The 18,339-nt window shown below is 35.3% G+C and overlaps 1 protein-coding gene across 7 annotated transcripts; it reads left to right on the top strand.

Annotated features, from left to right (window-relative positions):
* The first annotated feature begins 3,486 nt into the window (after positions 1 to 3,486).
* On the top strand, positions 3,487 to 18,066 carry LOC141401606 (uncharacterized). Of its 7 annotated transcripts, XM_073981933.1 has the most exons (5): positions 3,680 to 3,801; positions 3,884 to 3,967; positions 4,035 to 4,538; positions 14,252 to 14,339; positions 14,632 to 15,396. In XM_073981933.1, exons 3-4 carry the CDS (start codon positions 4,256 to 4,258, stop codon positions 14,308 to 14,310), a joined length of 342 nt encoding a protein of 113 aa, XP_073838034.1. In that variant the 5' UTR covers positions 3,680 to 3,801; positions 3,884 to 3,967; positions 4,035 to 4,255; the 3' UTR covers positions 14,311 to 14,339; positions 14,632 to 15,396. The 7 variants fall into 7 exon arrangements, with proteins under 7 accessions (XP_073838027.1, XP_073838031.1, XP_073838030.1 ...); XM_073981929.1 differs by having other exon boundaries at positions 3,621 to 3,801; positions 3,884 to 3,978; positions 14,252 to 18,066; XM_073981927.1 differs by lacking the exon at positions 3,884 to 3,967 and having other exon boundaries at positions 3,650 to 3,801.
* The last annotated feature ends 273 nt before the right edge of the window (positions 18,067 to 18,339 follow it).

Below are 18,339 nucleotides of genomic sequence, written 5' to 3'. Positions count from 1 at the left end.
ATCAGCGTGTCGCCTCCGGTTGTGAACAGCTCGGCTGCTAGGCCATCTGCTCCTGCCGCCTTATTATTCTTCAGCCGGTTTATTGCTGACCTTACCTCATCTTGGCTGGGCGGTATACATTCAATACCATCTTCTGGGATTGGATCTGTGGTATCTTCGCCGTCTTCACTGCTATCTGATACCAACAGTTTGGAAAAATGTTTTTTCCATATCTTGAGGACACTATCTGTAACAGTTACCAAATTACCTCGTTGGTCTCTCAGGAGTATGTGCCTGTACAAAGCCATCTGTTTGATGTTTCACTCTGTGGTAGAATTTTCGGACTTCATTCTAGATCCTGTACATCTCGACTTTTTCACACTCCCGCTTTTCCATTTCTCTCTTTTTCTTGCGGAAAAGAAACGTATTTTCTTCTCTCCTTTTCTCCCGATATCTCTCTCGTGCGCTACGCGTTGCTACTGATTGTAAAGTAGCTTTATTCGGTAGCAGCACGACACTTCTGGTCATACCATGAATTCCTTTGTGGAGGTCTCTGGTATCCAAGTATGGATTTTGCGGCTGTTTGCATGGAGTGGGCAATGATTTGCCATTGCGCTGATATGTTATCGGGATGAGGAGTGCTTTGATGAAGTAATTGGGCTAGTTGAGTGGAATATGCTGTGGCTCTCTGTTGTGATTGCAGCTTACCGATGTCTAACTTTCGTGTTGTGTCTGTTCGTACTTTGTTTGCTACGTTTAATCTGGTACGTACCTTTGCTGCAACAAGGTAGTGGTCCGAGTCTATGTTTGCACCTCGGAACGATCGTACATCCAACACGCTTGATGCATGTCTTCCATCTATCACAACGTGATCAATTTGCTTTCTTGTTCTTTGACCTTGCGACAGCCAGGTGCACTTATGAAAATCGAGATGATTAAATCTGGTACTGCTAACTACCATGTTTTTTGCAGCTGCAAAGTCTATCAGCCTCATACCATTGTCAGATGTTTCACTGTGGAGGCTGAATTTCCCGACTGTTGGGCCAAAGATATTCTCCTTTCCAATTTTGACATTAAAATCACCTGTCATATGTTTCTTCTAAGCGCTCGTAAAATATATCTTTGGTCTGTTCGTCCTTTTCTTCAGTGGGAGCATGAGCGCAAATAAAGCTGATTTTGAATAATTTTGCTTTTAATCGAATTGCAGCGAGTCTTTCATTCACTGGGTTGAAGCTGGAGACAAGATGTTTTAACCTCCGACCAACTACAAATCCGCAACCAAACTCATGCTTTGTATTATGGCAGCTATAATACAGCGCGTCACGTTTAGGTGTTGTTGTGACGCCTTTCCCGTTCCATCGTATTTCCTATATGACAGTAATGTCGCTCTTGTACTTTTCAAGTACATCTGCCAAAGCGTAAACTGCACCTTCTCTATAAAGAGTGCGAACATTCCAGGTGTAGATTCGCAGATCATGGTCCTTAAAACGATTGCGGGGTTCGTCAACTTTAGAGGGGTTCGTTTTTCTGTTCTTTTGTTTTTTCATAGTAGGCTGCTTTTTCTAGGGAAGGGTTACTAACCAGACGTTCAAACTTAAGTTTTAACGTTATTAACGGGTTTTAAAGGCAGTTCCCCAGGTGAACCAAGATAAATCCTGGGATTTGCCATTTTAAAGCCGGGCAGGACCGTTCCTTGGCATCTTCCATCCCCTGCGTCACCCGAAATCAAGATACAGCTCGCAATTTTTAAGGTAGAGCTTCGTAATTTGGTATATAACTATATATTACTCCTAGGATGTTTGTTATTGAAAATGGCCTATATCGGTCCACGTTTTGATATAGCCCTCATTATCACACCGAAATGGCTGGAATTTGTTACCAAGGCTTCGTTGAGGGTATAAAAGTTTTCCCCAAATTTTGTTGATATATGTAGGTCCACGCCTTCATACTACCCTCATAGAACGGTACCACACGATTTTCGGTATTTTTAAGGTTTTAGCTTTATTATCGGACCGACATGGCTGAAATTTGGTACTTAGACATCGCTGGGGGTATACAGTTTTTCATATAGCCCCCATAGAACGGTACCTCCCGATTTTCGGTATTTTCAAGGTTATGGCCAAAATAATCCATCGAAATGGCTAAAATTTGGTATTTAGTCTTTGTTGGATGTATTAAACTTTCCCTCTAAATATGTCGTTATAGGTCCATGCCTTTCCCTCCGAAATTTGTCCGTACAGGTCCACGCATTCATACAGCGACCATAGAAGGATACCTCCCGAATTTCGATATTTTGAAAGTTAGCCACACTGTTTTACTGAAATTGGTGGAATTTGTTATTTAATCTTCTTCATAAACGAAAGGAAACTAATTGTTCAGTTCTTCTTCAATATTGGTGGTGAAGGGTATGACAAGTTCGGTTCGAACTTAACGCCGTTCTTGCTTGTTAGAAATTAGCTACTTTTGTACGGAACTACCTGTAATTTGATATTTGAAGCTCCCAGTTGATATAGCCCCCACATAATGGTACTTCCCGATTTTTGGAGTTTTTAGGATATTATCTGTATTTTTGTCCAACCTAGCTTTAGTTCGACAGTTGAGGTGCCCAGCGGTCACAAAACTTATCTACTAAAATTGTTAATATAGATTCATGTTTTGGTAAAGCCCTCATACCTTCCGATTTTAGGTATTATGAGAATTGTTGGGTTTTTTAACGAAATACCTATAGTTTAATGTGTGAATTTTTCGGTAGTCACAAAATCTTTCCCCCAAAAATTGTCTACGCATCAGCTTCACACAGACTTCTAATATGTGTACTTCCAAGAGGCAAACCTTACATTTTGTGCCAACAAGATTTATATAAATTAGCTTTTATTCCAATAGCCAGAGAAGGTTCTCATGTAAAACCGCTTTGACATTGGCCTCTAAGAAACTAAAAAAACTACGTAAGACTGAAGACAAAAAAAAAATTACACGTTGTTGTAAACAATGTTATTATTATTCTGGTGCATTATAATTTGAAACTATTCATGCTTGAAGCAAAGAGAACACAATTATTTAAATATTACATTGTAAACGAGGTTACTTTAAAAATTTTAGTTCAGCGAATGAAAACAATGCTTTATCTATAAATTGTCATATTATCACCGTGGTGCAGTGGTAAGCAGTAAAGCAATAAATATATAAATCTGTATATAAATATACTTATTGGTTTAGTTGTATTTGGACAAGGGAGATTTCTCTCATATCGTTGGGTGTGCGCCGATTCATATTGGTTCAAATCTAAGAAGACTTAGACCATTATTTCAATGAGGCACATTCTTGGTCCTGTGTATAACAAATCTCCTTGTGTAGCATTATTGCCGTGACACCACCAAAGCTTGTGGCTTAAGTCTTTCGATTGGTTTTTGCATATTTTTATTACCAACTGATTAAACCTGACCCATCAAGTCATTACATTTTAATATCTACTTTTTTTAAATATTCACAATTAATTTTTTAGCACGCAAACAATTCTTGTTAACGACTGTGTAAATAACGAACGGTAGGAAAGCTCCCATGTCTTCGTAGCATCAATGAAGCATTTTCCACGCAAAACCACTGACAGAATACACCAACATGATTTTCCCAAGCACACGAGTGGACAATGGCGCATAACATTGAATGGAATACAATAGTTTGGCACACGCCTTCTTAGCCGCCAGCAGCAGCAGCAACAACAACAAGAAATTCGCTAACAGTTTAAAAGTATTTATCCATTATTTCAAACGTCAAGTACTTGGAAGAGTTTTTTTTTGTTTACAAAACCTTGAAGTCTAAATAGTTAGTAAAATTTTTGTGTTTTTTGTTATTGTTTTGGGTTTTTGTCGATTTTATTATTGTTTATCTTTAATTTCTATTTAAGAACTTTTAATGTGTATGACTTTTCCATTGAAACAAATGAAAAGAATAAACAAAAATACAAAAAATAGTTCCCATTTGTAAATATGTATGTTTCAGGTGCGTGTGTGTGTGTGTCTCTGCAATTTAGTAACGAATCCAATGTTTCTTTCCAGAATGCTAGAACAATAGAACCTCCCAAACAACAAATGACCGTTTATATAAAAACTCATTGCATTGTTGCTTCAATTGTCAGTTGTAATTGTCCAGTGTTTAATGTGGTGGCATTAAAAAAGCCCAAAGAAAAAGACAAAAAAGCCAAGTAATACAAAAGAAGAAGATATTTTTGCAATTACATAAGTGCTTCCTTTGCCACACAGGGCTAAATCATTAGAAAATGTCAAAGTTTTTGTTTGTTTTCAATCTCATCATTTTGTGCCTTTTGCTCTCAACCCGCCATCCGTTTGTAGAAGGAGCCCCAAAGCCACAAAATGCAGCTGTGGACGCAGAAGATTTGGAAACCGGTGCTGCTGCTGCTGTAGAAAAGGATGACTTAGAAGGTTCTTCTTCATATGGTTATGGATATTATTCTTCGCCCTATTTGTATGGTGGTCACTATGGAGGATATGGCGGATATGGTCTCGGATATCCTTATGGTTTGGGTGGATATTACGGTTTAGGTAAGTTAAATCAAGTCATGTTATGTCAAGTCAGGTTAAGTGTAACATTAAAAGTAAAAATTTAAATTAAGTAAGGTCCTTACAATTTTAAATTAAAATTTTTAATTTTTTGAGGGATATGGAAAGGTTGTGTAGAAAGTAAAAGAACAAGTAAAAAATATCAAGGGAATAAATGTATTATGTCCAGAACCCTAACTTTTAAAAGAAGTGGCGTTTTGTAAGTCAAAAATTAAGCTTTGGAAGTTTTTAATGTAAATTCTTGGACCTGGGGTCGGTGTCATAGAAAATTCAGACAAATTATGGTACTGGCAAACCCAATCAACACAGTTTAAAACAACAAAAAACTAATCATAATCCTTCGTATTGTACAGAAATACCATCATTTGGGCCACTATCGAAAGAAGTATTAAGAATAAAAATATGGTGTTGCCATATATAGTGTATCTGCGAACCTCATTTATTTTTGAGAGAAAAATACAAAAAATACGAATACAAATATTGAATTTTAAGGGATATATAGAATTTTCGGACTTCTTTCTGACCCGGTACATCTCGAGTCCACACATCCGCTTTTCTGTTTATATATATATATGTTTATCCATCCTCATCTCTTTATTAGAGTTGTGTAGTTCCGGAACGAACTAGTTCCAAGGAACTATTCCGGACAAGGAACTATTGGAACTATATCCGGCTCTTTCATTTATATAGTTCCTTTAGTTCATATAGTTCCAGCCGTGCACATAATTCCTTTCATTTATATAATTCATTTTCTTTCTTCGATCTTTCACGTTTGGTTCCTTCATCATTCCACACATTGTTAAATAAATGTAAATTACATCCTTGTTACATTGCTGCAATTTATTTATTTTTGTGTCAATTCATCCACCAAAAAATGAAAACAAAAAGAAAGAGAAAGATGCGTTAAACTACTTCATTCTCGGAACTATTTGGAATTAAGGAAATAAAAAGAACGAGGAACGAGAAAGATGCATTGAACTATAATGGTCCCGGAACTATTTGGAATGAAGGAAATAAAAAGAACATGGAACGAGAAAGATGCATTGAACTATATCGCTCTCGGAACTATTTGGAACTATATTAAGGAACTAGTTCCTTTTGGCAAAAGGAACTAGAAAGATCGATCCGCTCCAGGAACTATATTGCCCAACTCTACTCTTTATGTCCAACTAGTTCTCTAGTCATTTGTATTTCCTATATGACAGGAATAGGAAAGAGGAAGTATATATACAGTGCGAAAACTTAAAACGGTGCGCCTTAACCAACTTTAAATGAGAGGAGCTTAGACCTGTGAAAACCTAAAAAATTGTAAAAATGTTAACTTTGACCGCAATTTATTTAAAAACTCCTCCATCGATTTTTTTAAGTTTTTTGATTTATCTCTTATATGAACATTGCTGTTCCAGAATCTCCAAAAACTTCCCAGCAGGGACGTATTCAATATTTCATTTCGGTGGGGGCCCAACGGAACAAAATTTGTTATTTAACAATGATGTAAACCTTGTTGCAGATTTATGTATATAACTATTACTAGTAATATTATTACTGTTTTTATTTTTTTTATTGAAATGGCGTAAGACTTCTTGACCAATTTGCGGTTTTGTAGAGCACTTTGCATCATAACTCGGAGACCCCCTGTCAGAATACTTCAGAAGTAGGCTAATGACCAAAATGCAGTCGGAAAACCTTAGAAATATTGGAATTTGGGGACATCGTGGCGTCAACCACATGTTTTTTTTTATTGAAGGTAGAATTCAGTTATAAAAGTGATGCAAAAAATCGCCGATACACGTATGTTCTTTTTTGGCCCTCTATCACGCTGCGGTTTCAATGTTATTATGGTTTCCACGACATCCTGTTAAAATAAAGATTCTAGCGACAAAACGTGGGCTTGTTAATAGGGTTTGTGGCGACCAGACGTCAATTTGTTTATAGAAAAGTTATGGCATCCAATCTTGTTTATTTTAACAGATAAACTCTGGCGCGCAAATGGGTTGTTTTCATAGAGAAACATCATGGATATTTTCAATGACAAATGGTGGCGACCAAAGATTGGAATTTCATGCAGAAATTCGGGCGTCCAATCATTGTTATTTTCATATAGAAAGCAATTGTTGTGTGCATACGTCGAAATTCGACGACACATAGCAGTAGAAAAAGGTTTGGTTTGTTTCGCAAACACTTTCGTCCGAGTTGTGCGGAGGTTGCCAAAGAAAAACTTCTCATTGAAGTGTTTTCTTTGTTCACCTTTATATTTCGAGCTGACGATTGATGTTTGGGTATAAAAAGTTTCTTGTTGAAGAAGTTATTGAAAAATAACTTCGGTGGAGAATAGCCACAAACAAGAAACAAGGGAACTTATGAGATCCAGTGGCGTGGATCGAAACTAGTTTTCCCTGCCTTACCCCTTGGCGAACAATGCCAACCTTTTTCCACTAATAAATTAGTTGTTTTAAAATAATAAAACAACAACAATGGGATTAAGCCAGACAATTTTGAAAAAAAAAAAAACAAAATTGTATTAGCTATCCCAATAAAAAACGACGCCACCAATGTTCGATTGGAAACCAATTGTAGTTATTACCTCACAGATATGGTGAAGCCCAAACCTTGAAAAAAGAAATTTTGGTCTAGAATCCAGTAGAGGTTGTGTTGATAGAGAACTATTCTGGCGCTCAATCGTGGGTTTCTTAATGCTAAGTTCTGTCGTTCTATCGTGCGTCTGACAATACACTTATTGTGGCATTCAATCGTTGGTCTTCTATTAGAGAAATTCTGGTTTTTCCTCATGGATCCTTTAAATTGTTCAGGAGCAAGCAAAACTGTGGCAACCAGTCTTGAATTCTTTTAAAATGAAATTCTGCCGCCCAATCCGAAACCCGTTTCAGACAATTTGGAGTCAAGCTAGCGATGCCCGTCCGTCTGTCTGGATTGCTGGAAAGTCCCATAACTCTCGAACGGAACAACCCATTCTATCCAAAATTCGGAACTCGTAATATTTTTTCCTAACTAAAATCAAGTTCGAAGATGGACTATATTGGTCCACTACTTTGGAAACCTTCCATAGAAAATTTCCAAAATTTTTAGAATAGTGCAGTTTAAGACTTGTAGTGGGATTCTCTAAGGCATTTTTTTGGTTACCGACAAAAATCTGTCAAATTAAAACGCAAAATTATGAGTGAAAATTTCAAATAAGGGCCCCAATTACGACAGTACAAGTTTTCTTCAGGGGCAAGTCCATACTTCCTCAGAAAACGGCCCGGCAGCTATAAAAAAACGGCTACAGCCACCATGTGCAGTGGCTTGTGCGTTGGTCCAAACTTAGAATACCGTAATATTTCTGCGAGTCTTCGATAAAGTTCGAAGGTTGTGTCTATCGGCCCATTCCTTTCGGTACCTTCCCCACAAAAGTTCAAACATTTTCGTTAAAATTATACGCTCGATAGTATTAAACATAGTAAGTGATTTGTTCCAAACTTTGGATTTAGTAATACTTTGTCCAAACATAGTTTAAGCTCGAAAATGTGCCGTATCGATGCGGTCTTTAGGGTACCTCCCTCACAAAGGGTCAACATTTTTGTTTAAGTGCAGTTTAAGCTCTGTTCGAGGAATCTTTGAAAATTTTTACCGAAGATACTCCTTGTGTTCCTGTCTGCAGCGATATTATGTTTTTCATGGTAAGTCTATCTTTCCTGACATAATAGTCCAACAGCTCTAAATTATACGGTGACCAACTGAAAATACTGGTGGGTGCAATATCTATTGGAAGGAATTGTTATATTAATCCAAATCCATATTTTGTCGGCAAGTTCACACGTCCAAAAATGGCCACAAATTTCTGAAAATTCTTTAACTACATAATTTTTGTCGAAAAGTATTTTGATGGTGTAATCGATCTGCCCATTCAATTCACACAGGCTAAGGATATATCCCTGAAAGTAAAAACCGACTGATACTAGTTTACTCGTTAAGATATTGAGGAACAATAATCGGTTTCCCATCAGTTTTTTCGTGAGTCTTCGCAAAGTCCTTTACCAAACATGGTAAAAGAAAAGTTTCTAGAAATATGCATCCATCGGAAGAACTATTTTGTTCCATGCGCCCTGTTTTACACAAATAAAATTGTGGGTTTCTATGGCGAAGGTCTGTGTTTGCGATGTAACATCTTCCTATTATTCGTTTCAAAAAACTCGCTAGTGTGACCAAAGGCTATGCTAGATGCAGTCGTTTTAATCTATCTCTTCTGCTTTTGTTCAAAGAATAATCGGCAAAAAAAGTGCAAAATACGGCTTATTTTCTGAAGTAAATTTGTAGCAAGAGACCAGTTGAAAATAATATTAACGAATACAAATTTTATCATGAAAACTGGTTGTATAGTTAATATAATAAAGAATTTATAATTGTTATGGTATTCAAATAGTTCATTACAAAAACGTGTTAGAGAAAATATACAAAAATTTAAAACCCCAAAGATTAAACAACGATTTTATCTTTCATATGTATTGGACGTTATATACCAAAAAGTTCAATAAATATAAATAAACTTATTGTTGTGAAGTGAGTAACTGAAAACTTGATAGAATCTATGCAGAAAATTACGCAAGTAGCCTAATTGCTCATTATTTTTGACAATAAGTATACAAATGTATATTAATTATCCTCTGTAATACATCATCAATACTTTACATATTTCTTGCCGAATTTAAAACAGTGTAAAATTGTACTCAGAAATGTGTAGCATAAGCTAATATCCTGTGGAAACTTAAATCATTAAATGTAAATGTAAATACCTTTCATTTAAATTTAGTTCAGGCAACCGTTTTAATCTTCTATCTTAAGAGTTCGAATTTTGTTTAATTAAATAGTCTGACTTAATCCAATTGCTGTTATAATAATTTAAAACAACTAATTTATTAGTGGATGAAATTTGGCATTGTTTGCCAAGGGGTCAGGCAGGGAAGGCTATACTTTCGTTTCTTCCCATTGAATCTCATCAGTTAACTTGTTTTTTGTTTGCGGATATTCTCCGCCGAAGCTGTTTTCAATATCAATCGTCGGGTCGAAATATAAAAGTGACCAAAGAAACAATCACCATGAGAAGTTCGGATATCAGGGTGCATTTGCGGAGGTTGTAACCATTAGAGGGGTTTATTTAAGAAGATTTAAGAAAATTTTTATTTATCAATTCGTTATAAAGGTCGAATAACTTCAAACATAATCATATACCCTTCACCTTTAGGCTAAACGTGAGTATATACACTTTGATACCATCAAAAATGTGTCTCATCGAAATAAAGGTTTTGGGCACCATGCGTTTGGACGAAATCCGTTTCAGACAATTTGAAGTAGATTTTAGCCCTATCCGTCTGTTTGGAGAGCTAGTGCACTCTCCTTTTAAATTTTTTGTTGGGAAAAGAGGACATGGATTGAATCGTAGATTGGATCGTTTCGAGGTTATTTTCAAGCTAGTTGTCCTTCTGTACCTATTACGACTGTACAACTTTTTCGGGGCATGGAAAACAAATAAGACAGGGCCGACCATGTTATACCCTACTCCACTACAGCTGGGCACTATTTTCCAAGGAATTTCTTTTATATGATATACGTACATAAGTTGATATACATGGTAACGTACCAGAGATATAGAATATACATACATATATACGCCGACATTACTGGAAACGTAAGGTAAACAAGTTAGAAAGTATCAGTCAGCATTGCCGACGCAGATATACCTTCAGTCTCGGACACAAAGAAAATAAGTAAACTCAATAGTTATAACGTCTCTATGTTTCTTTTTTAATTTTAGGCCAATTTCCCAAGAAGAATGGACTGTGACCCTCAAAAAATTGTACCGTCGTAACAAGGGCAACATAGACAAAAAAATGCAAAAAAAAAATTTAAACAATCCGAGACGAGTCCTTAAACGGCACTCTTTCCAAAATTTGCTGTATTCGGATGTAATGCAAGTCTCTAAGAAATAATACGACGAACAAAATTAAGACCAACCCGGTTTCTCCCTTCGAGGGTTATCTTAGGCAGTAGTCAGTTTAGTTGGCGTCGTCTCAGGAAGTATGGGCTTTCTCCCAAAAAAAATGCACCGTCGTAAAAGGGCCGCATGGCGAACATCTTTCAAACAAATTCAAAACGGTTCGAGAAGAGCTGTTTAACTATACTTATCCCAAAGAAGTGGGCCGATATAGTCCATATTCGAACCTGATATATGCATGGAAGTAACATTTCCACATCCCTAGTTTGGAACAATTCGGTTAGTGCCTTCTGGAAGTATCGTGCGAATAATCTTAGCGAAAATGTTTGAACTTTTGTGGGGGTAATTAACGGAATTGGTTGACCGATATGGTCCATTTTCTTAAACTAAATTTGGACAAAATTTACGAGAACTGAAATTTGAACCCAATAGGTTGATTCTGCGAGAGTTGTCGTGCACACCAGCCAGCCAGAAATGCATGTCGTCCAAACATACTTGGGGTCTAAAATCATTATTTCGATAATCTCGTTGGCCTAAATGTTGAGGGTATAAACGAATCTTAAAATAATTTAAGAAATAGTTTTTGGTAATTTTTATGGAATCGATCAATAAAAAACAGACCAATATTTTGAGATACTATTACATTACTTTTTACCAAGGTATCACAAAAACTTCAAGACCCCCTACAGCGTTGTAATTTGTGACAATTCAAAAACCTGAGAATCCTTCTTTCATGATTTGAAAACTTTTCTGTCATGATTGCGACATGGAATGTAAATGTAGTTCTATGCACGAAAATCACAACATCAACAAAAAAAAAAACACACATACATATGTATGTATATGTTACGCAGTAGTTCAGTTATCTAGCCGTTATAAACATGTTGGTTTTCAAGTTTATTTTCGTAGATTGCCGAAATATGTATCCTAGAAATAAAATATATACCAAAATTTGAATTTGGATATTTTTCCCACAAAAGTTCACCCGCTAAGAACTATCCGCTCATTATCCAAAATTGTTGGCATCTTCCTTGACTACAAATTCCTACCTCGTGTAAAAATTTGTCAGTATTAAACTATAACTGCGAACTCTAGCGTGGTTATGGTTACTATATTAGGTTTTAACTCTTTTATCAGAGCACGTACATCAACATAATTGGCATCTGTGGAAAGGTGAAGATACCGTCTTTCAAAAACAAGGTAATTTGGTAACTGATACAGGTATTGAAAAGAAACGTAACATTTGTTTGGGTCCTGCAAACAAATATTTGTGTAGATAAAATATAAATACAACAAGTAAGAACGGAGTTAAGTTCGGCCTGGCCGAACTTGTTATACCCTCCACCACAAGTTGTATTGAAGTAAAATGGAATAATTTGATTCCTTTCGTGTATGAAGAAGACTTAATACTAAATTTCAGCAATTTCCGTAAAACAATGTGAGGCACCGTTCTATGGGGGCTATTTCAAAACATCGATCTATACCGACAAATTTCTTACGGAAAGTTTTTAGGCTCAAAGAAGACTAAATACCAAATTTCATATATTTCGGTAAGATAATGAGGCTAAAACTTAAAAAATACCGAAAATCAAGAAGTACGCTTCTATGGGGATATAGGAAGACGTGGACCTATACTGATAATACTCCTCTGGAATATTTTTTTACTCATGGAAGACGAAATAACGAATTTCAGCCATTTCGGTTGGATATTGACGTCGCAATCTTCAGTATTACGAAAATCGGGAGGTACCGTTCTATGGGGGCTATATCGAAACGTGGACCTATACCGACGAATTTTAGTCAGAAATGGGGCAATATGAAAGCGTGGACATGTACAGACATATTTCTGGCGAACAGTTTTATATCACATTGAAGACTAAATACCAAATTTCAGCCATTTTGGTGGAATATTGAAGACACAACCTTCAAAACACGAAACATCGGGAGGTACCTTTCCATGGGAGCTATATAAAGGCGTGAACCTATACCGACAAATTTAAAGGGGAAGTTTGAGTACCCCCAACGAAGTCTAAATACCAAATTTCAGCCATTTCGGTGGAATATTGAGGCCACAACGTTCAAAATACCGAAAATCGGGAGGTACCGTCCTATGGGGGCTAAATGAAGACATGGACCGACACCGACAAAATTCTGGGAGAAAGTTTTGTACCCCTAAAGAAGACTACGTACCAAATTTCAGCCATTTTGGTAGGATAATGAAGCTAAAACCTTCAAAATACCGAAAATCGGGAGGTACCGTTCTATGGGGGCTATATGAAGGTGTGGGCCGATACCGACAAAATTCTAGAGGAAAGTTTTATACCCCGAAAGAAGACTACGTACTAAATTTCAGCCATTTCGGTGTGATAATGAAGCGAAAACCTTCAAAATACCGAAAAACGGGAGGTACCGTTCTATGGGGGCTATATGAAGGTATGGACCGACACCGACAAAATTCTGGGAGAAAGTTTTGTACCCCTAAAGAAGACTACGTACCAAATTTCAGCCATTTTGGTAGGATAATGAAGCTAAAACCTTCAAAATACCGAAAATCGGGAGGTACCGTTCTATGGGGGCTATATGAAGGTGTGGACCGATACCGACAAAATTCTTGGGGAAAGTTTTATACCCCTAAAGAAGACTACGTACCAAATTTCAGCCATTTCGGTGTGATAATGAAGCTAAAACCTTAAAAATACCGAAAATCGGGAGATACCGTTCTATGGGGGCTATATCAAAACGTGGACCGATATATCCCATTTTCAATACCAACCATCCTGCAAGTAATAACAACTTCTATACCAAATTTTGACTCTCTATCTTTAAAATTGCGAGCTGTATCTTGATTTCAACAGACAGACAGACAGACGGACGGACTGACGGACGGACGGACAGACGAACATGGTCAAATCGACATAGAATTTTACGCTGATCAATAATATATATACTTTATAGGGTCTCCGACGAATATTTCGATGTGTTACAAACGGAATGACAAATTTAATTATACCCTCCATATGGTGGAGGGTATAATAACTCAATTGGGCGGAATGTGTCTAACAGGAATAAAGATATAAGATATATATTAAAATGTTTACCAACTTTCACATAAAAGTGTCGGTCCACTTCACCCGCTAAATACTATCTGAACATCATGTAAGATTGCAAGCTTCTTTTCACCTTATTTAAAATTTTGCGCTGATCGGACTGTGATTGTGACCTACATATCAGATACAAATTCGGATCAAAATCTTGTTTTTGGTCCATTTCGCCCATTAAATATTTCACGATCATCACCAATAACAATAGCGATCTCTTCTGATGTGAAACCGACCTGCAAACTAAATTTCGTGACGATCGGTTCATAATTGCGGCCTGGAGTTTGATTACAATTTATAATGGACAGACGGACACACGAACGGAAGGACGGACACATATCGCTTTATCTCGTCGAGATATGAAAAATGGTATATAACATTGGGGGTCTACGACGAATATTTTACGGTGTTACATGAATTTTTAGCAAAACAAACTTATAATACCCTTCCCACATTGTGGAGTAGGGTATACAAATTCCTTAGCGTAAGGTTTGGGAAGAACTATGTTCTTGCATAATTCTAAAAATGTTACCCTGATATTAATCAAGCTTATTTCTAACTGCTGTATAAACTGACTATTAATCGATGATTTGTAATTACTATTTCAGGTTATCCTTACTATGGCGGTTACTATGGTTATCATGGTCTACATGGGCATTACTTCTAAACTGAATCTCTACAAACCAGGATTATACTGTAATTCTAAGTTTTTTTTTTGTTTTTCTATAAGAATGTTGTTTATATAAACCAAAGTTAATTTTTTTCACGTTTTTGTTTTTTTTTATTTCATATCCATATTTTTCCATATATTTATTTCAAGAAAACTGTTTGCTAACCTTTAAAGTTAATTCCTTTTAAGTATCAAAATATCTAATATTCACACTTCTTCTTCTTTATTTGCCATTCCGTATTCGGGTTTTAGCGATCATACAATTACATAATGATAATTTGGTATATTTAACAAATCAGTTTATTAATTTATATATAGGTTTCTGTTTTTAGCGGCATTCAGAAGAGTTCTTTCATTATGGTGTCCAGTCCAGTCTTGAATGTTTTTGAGCCATGATGTTTCCCGTCGCCCTCTCGGTCTTCTCCCATCGATTTTTGTTTGGATAATTGTTTGCAGAAGCTTATATTTTTCATGCCTCATAATGTGACCAAGATATGCGGTTTTTTGTGTTTTTATAATTTTTATTAATTGGCGTTCGACTTGCATGCGTTCTAACACTTCGTCGTTTGTAATGCGCTCGGTCCATGGGATCTTTAAAATTCGACGATATATCCATATTTCGAACGAGTTCAGTCTTTTTTCATCTACAGCTTTCAAAGTCCATGTTTCCGCAGAGTACAATAAAACGGACCATATGTAACATTTTACAAATCGTATTTTTGTAGTAAGACTTATGTCGTGGCTAAGTAAAACTTTGTTATGTTTGAAAAAATTGTTTCTTGCCATTTCTATTCGGCTTTACTATATTCCTGACACTTCTATACACGCTTTATATTTCAGTACTAGCATTTATTTTTTCATACATTTTCTTTTCATAAATTTGTGAACTATTATTAGGTTTAAACTTAAATGTTTTTAATGTATATTGAGACAATATCTCTCGGTTCCCACAGATACAAATGGGAACTTTAAAGTGAATATTGTGTCATGTTTTATGTTTTTGTGTTACTTGAAAACAAAATAATTTTTAAATGGTTCCAAATGTTAAATTAATAAAATAAAAAGATATTTTTACGACGACTACATATAATTCTTTTGATAGACAGTTTGTTTCGAGGATGTTCCTGGCTACACTATCAATAACTTGAAAGTGCTGATATAAAATGTTGCGTTTCCTTTCCTCGCACTTGGCCAATATTTAACACCTTACAATAATTCTGAAATAAAACATAATTAATAACACTATGTAACACTGAAAATGCAAACAACTTTTATTAAGCTTTTTTGAAAGTACATATTGAGACTACTAAAAACCTAGTAGGGTTTGGTCCTGTCAGATCCAGTTCGTATTTTATGGCCTCATCTAAACCGGGCTAAAACTATAGTTTTTTGAATTTATCGGACCTTTATCTCAGAAACGATTGGTAATTTGGCCTTGTCTTTGGCAATATTGTAGTCCCAAACTAGTAGAACATATCTTTTGAACAGACCACATAAGAAAAACTCCATCTAGGGTATCAAAATTGATAAAATATATAACATTTTAAATAGTTGCTGAATTTCTGGTCAGTATCAGCTAAACTATTGGGAGATGAACCAAGTAACCCTTTGCAAAAATTTTCTAAACGAAGTTCTTAGCAATTCTTCTTCTACAATGCTTACTTCATGTTATTTCAGCTGCATTTTGCATCATATCTCTTACAACACGTATTTCAAACACAGTTTATTCTCGCATTTCGGATTTCACCACATTATTGACATATTAAATCGTCGTTGAAAAATATACTGAAAACAACGTTATAGAGGCATTTTACAACAATGATATGCTCTGAAGAGTTGTGTATTACATTCCAGCGAATAGTTTTCCAAAAGAAAACATTAAGAAAAAATTAAAGGTTTTGGAGATATGGTGCGAAATGTATACAAATTATGGAAATTTTCGATATTTTATAAAATTTGAGGCAATAAATGTAGTTTTTCGAGTTCATTATTTCTCCAAATATTTTATTCTTGCCCTTATCTACAAATTTGCTTCAGAGGTCAGATGAAGATTCACATAAGTTTCAGAGATATAGCCCAGAATTGCTTTAAAAAGTCAATATTTAACCAAGTTTAGATAGGACCATAAAATACAAGCTGGATCTGAAACATCAAAACTCAACTATGGTTTTTGTCATTTGGGTCTGTACTTTCAAAAAATCCTAAGCTCAAATTATTTGCACAAGATTAATTTAAAAATGTTGCGCAGTGTGATTAAGCTAAAACGGAATGATCAAAGCAAATATGGGAGAAAGGACAACAAAAACATTAACAACAAAAACAGGAGAAATTGGGATTAGGCGATAATTCCATGACTAGAAATTTCTATACATTAGTTGTTGTTGTAAAATTGATTAAAATAATGTAACTGCTTAGCTAAAATTTCCGCTACAAATCAAATTTTTAAATCAACCTGTATTTAACTAAATTAACTTGTAACGTGGCACATTGTGTACTGTGTGCCTTTGCTAAAATAATGAGTTGGTAAGTTGATTTGCAAGTAATTACGGCTAGGAAATATTACTATAGCTTTGTTCCAGAACTAAAATGTTTTTATAATATTTAACCAATTTTTTACATTTTACAAGAAAACCCGATCCCGTACACAAAAAACGTTGTTAATGTTCTCTTTAATTCAAAATGGCGCTGAATGACGCACTCTTTAAAAACTTTTTACACGACAAATTTGAGCGTAGTAACATTTGAGCATAGTAACATCTTTTGCATTGGTTCAAAAGAAGTTGTGAAAGATCCGAGCTTTTCATTATCATTTGAACCCATTCAAAGGAAATCGTGGAAAATCCGACCTTTTCTTCAGCATTTGCACCCATTCACAGGAAGTCGTAAAAGATCAGATCTTTTCATCAGCATTTGAACCCATCCCATCGATCCAATAGAGATGCAGTTTGTGTTTTTTTACACACTTATATATATATTCTTTTATTTATCTAAATATGTTTAAAGCTATATAAGGCCTATTATTTACAAAGTTGTTAAAACTCTTGTCGTTTGTTGTTGTTGTTCCTATATATCAGACATGTACAACTTCTAAACATTGATGTGGTACCTAGCTCGAAACGTCGTTCAGACTCTGCAATAAATATGTAGAATCGGACTGCACTCTTTGGTATTAAAAAGGTTCCCTTGTCTGTTCTAAATCGGACATAGAATGAAATCAATCAAATCTCGCTTCTTGAAATTTGAACAAAAAGTCCGAAACAAAAAGGAACAAGAATCTTCAAAGAAAGAAGTAACGAGTTTTGGAGTCAAAATGTTTTAAATTAATAATAACTTAATAACGCATAAATAATATTTTCCTGAAAGTTTCTCCTCTCCGTTCGTTACATTTTATTCTCTGGAGATCCCTAAAAGCAAGTCGATTTGTGGATCCCTACGTAGCGATATCATTTTTTCCCGAAAAAGAGTATAAATTTCCAAAATTTTGTTATAAAATTAAAAGTAATTCAAGAACAACAAATTCGTATAGGATTGTTCTTGGAGTCCATGTCGAAATCTGAACGGTTGTTGGGAAGAAAGAAATAATAGAAAAACCATTTTGTAAGATGAAACAAAATCAGTTGCGAAGAGAAAGTAAACTCTGTTGCGGTAAAGCGACGGTGAGTGATATAAATTTTTGCTGATATAATAATTGTAGTTATTCTTAATAACATAATTAATAATTAATAAAGAGTTTTGTTTGTCATGAAAATCAAATCCCAATACAGCATTTTTCATTTTCCAAACAAGGTTGTTCCTGGGAAAACTTCACCTTTACAACAATGCAAAGTAGGTTGGCGTAGATGGTCAAACAACGGAGATATGTCAAATGTCGGTAATGCATTTAATTTTTTTTTCAGTTAGTTGTAATCATGCTAAAAAAACTTTATTGAAAATAATTTTTGTGTTTTATTCGATCTTAATGAATGAATAAAACTAGAAAAAATAGTAATTATTCGAATCCCACTACCAAATAGGACTAAAAATTTT

Source organism: Musca autumnalis, unplaced genomic scaffold (genome assembly GCF_047663935.1).
Source record: "Musca autumnalis isolate F117 unplaced genomic scaffold, ASM4766393v1 scaffold_4, whole genome shotgun sequence".
Classification (NCBI taxonomy): Eukaryota; Metazoa; Arthropoda; class Insecta; order Diptera; family Muscidae; genus Musca; species Musca autumnalis.
This window is presented reverse-complemented; position numbering and strand designations above follow the sequence as displayed.

What these genes read in the sequence shown, in the direction of transcription:
- LOC141401606 (XM_073981926.1), top strand. Translation starts at nt 4,256, where the DNA reads ATGTCAAAGTTTTTGTTTGTTTTCAATCTCATCATTTTGTGCCTTTTG. An exon ending in GGGTGGATATTACGGTTTAG is followed by an intron (nt 4,539 to 14,251) that starts GTAAGTTAAATC and finishes TTACTATTTCAG; the next exon opens with GTTATCCTTACTATGGCGGT.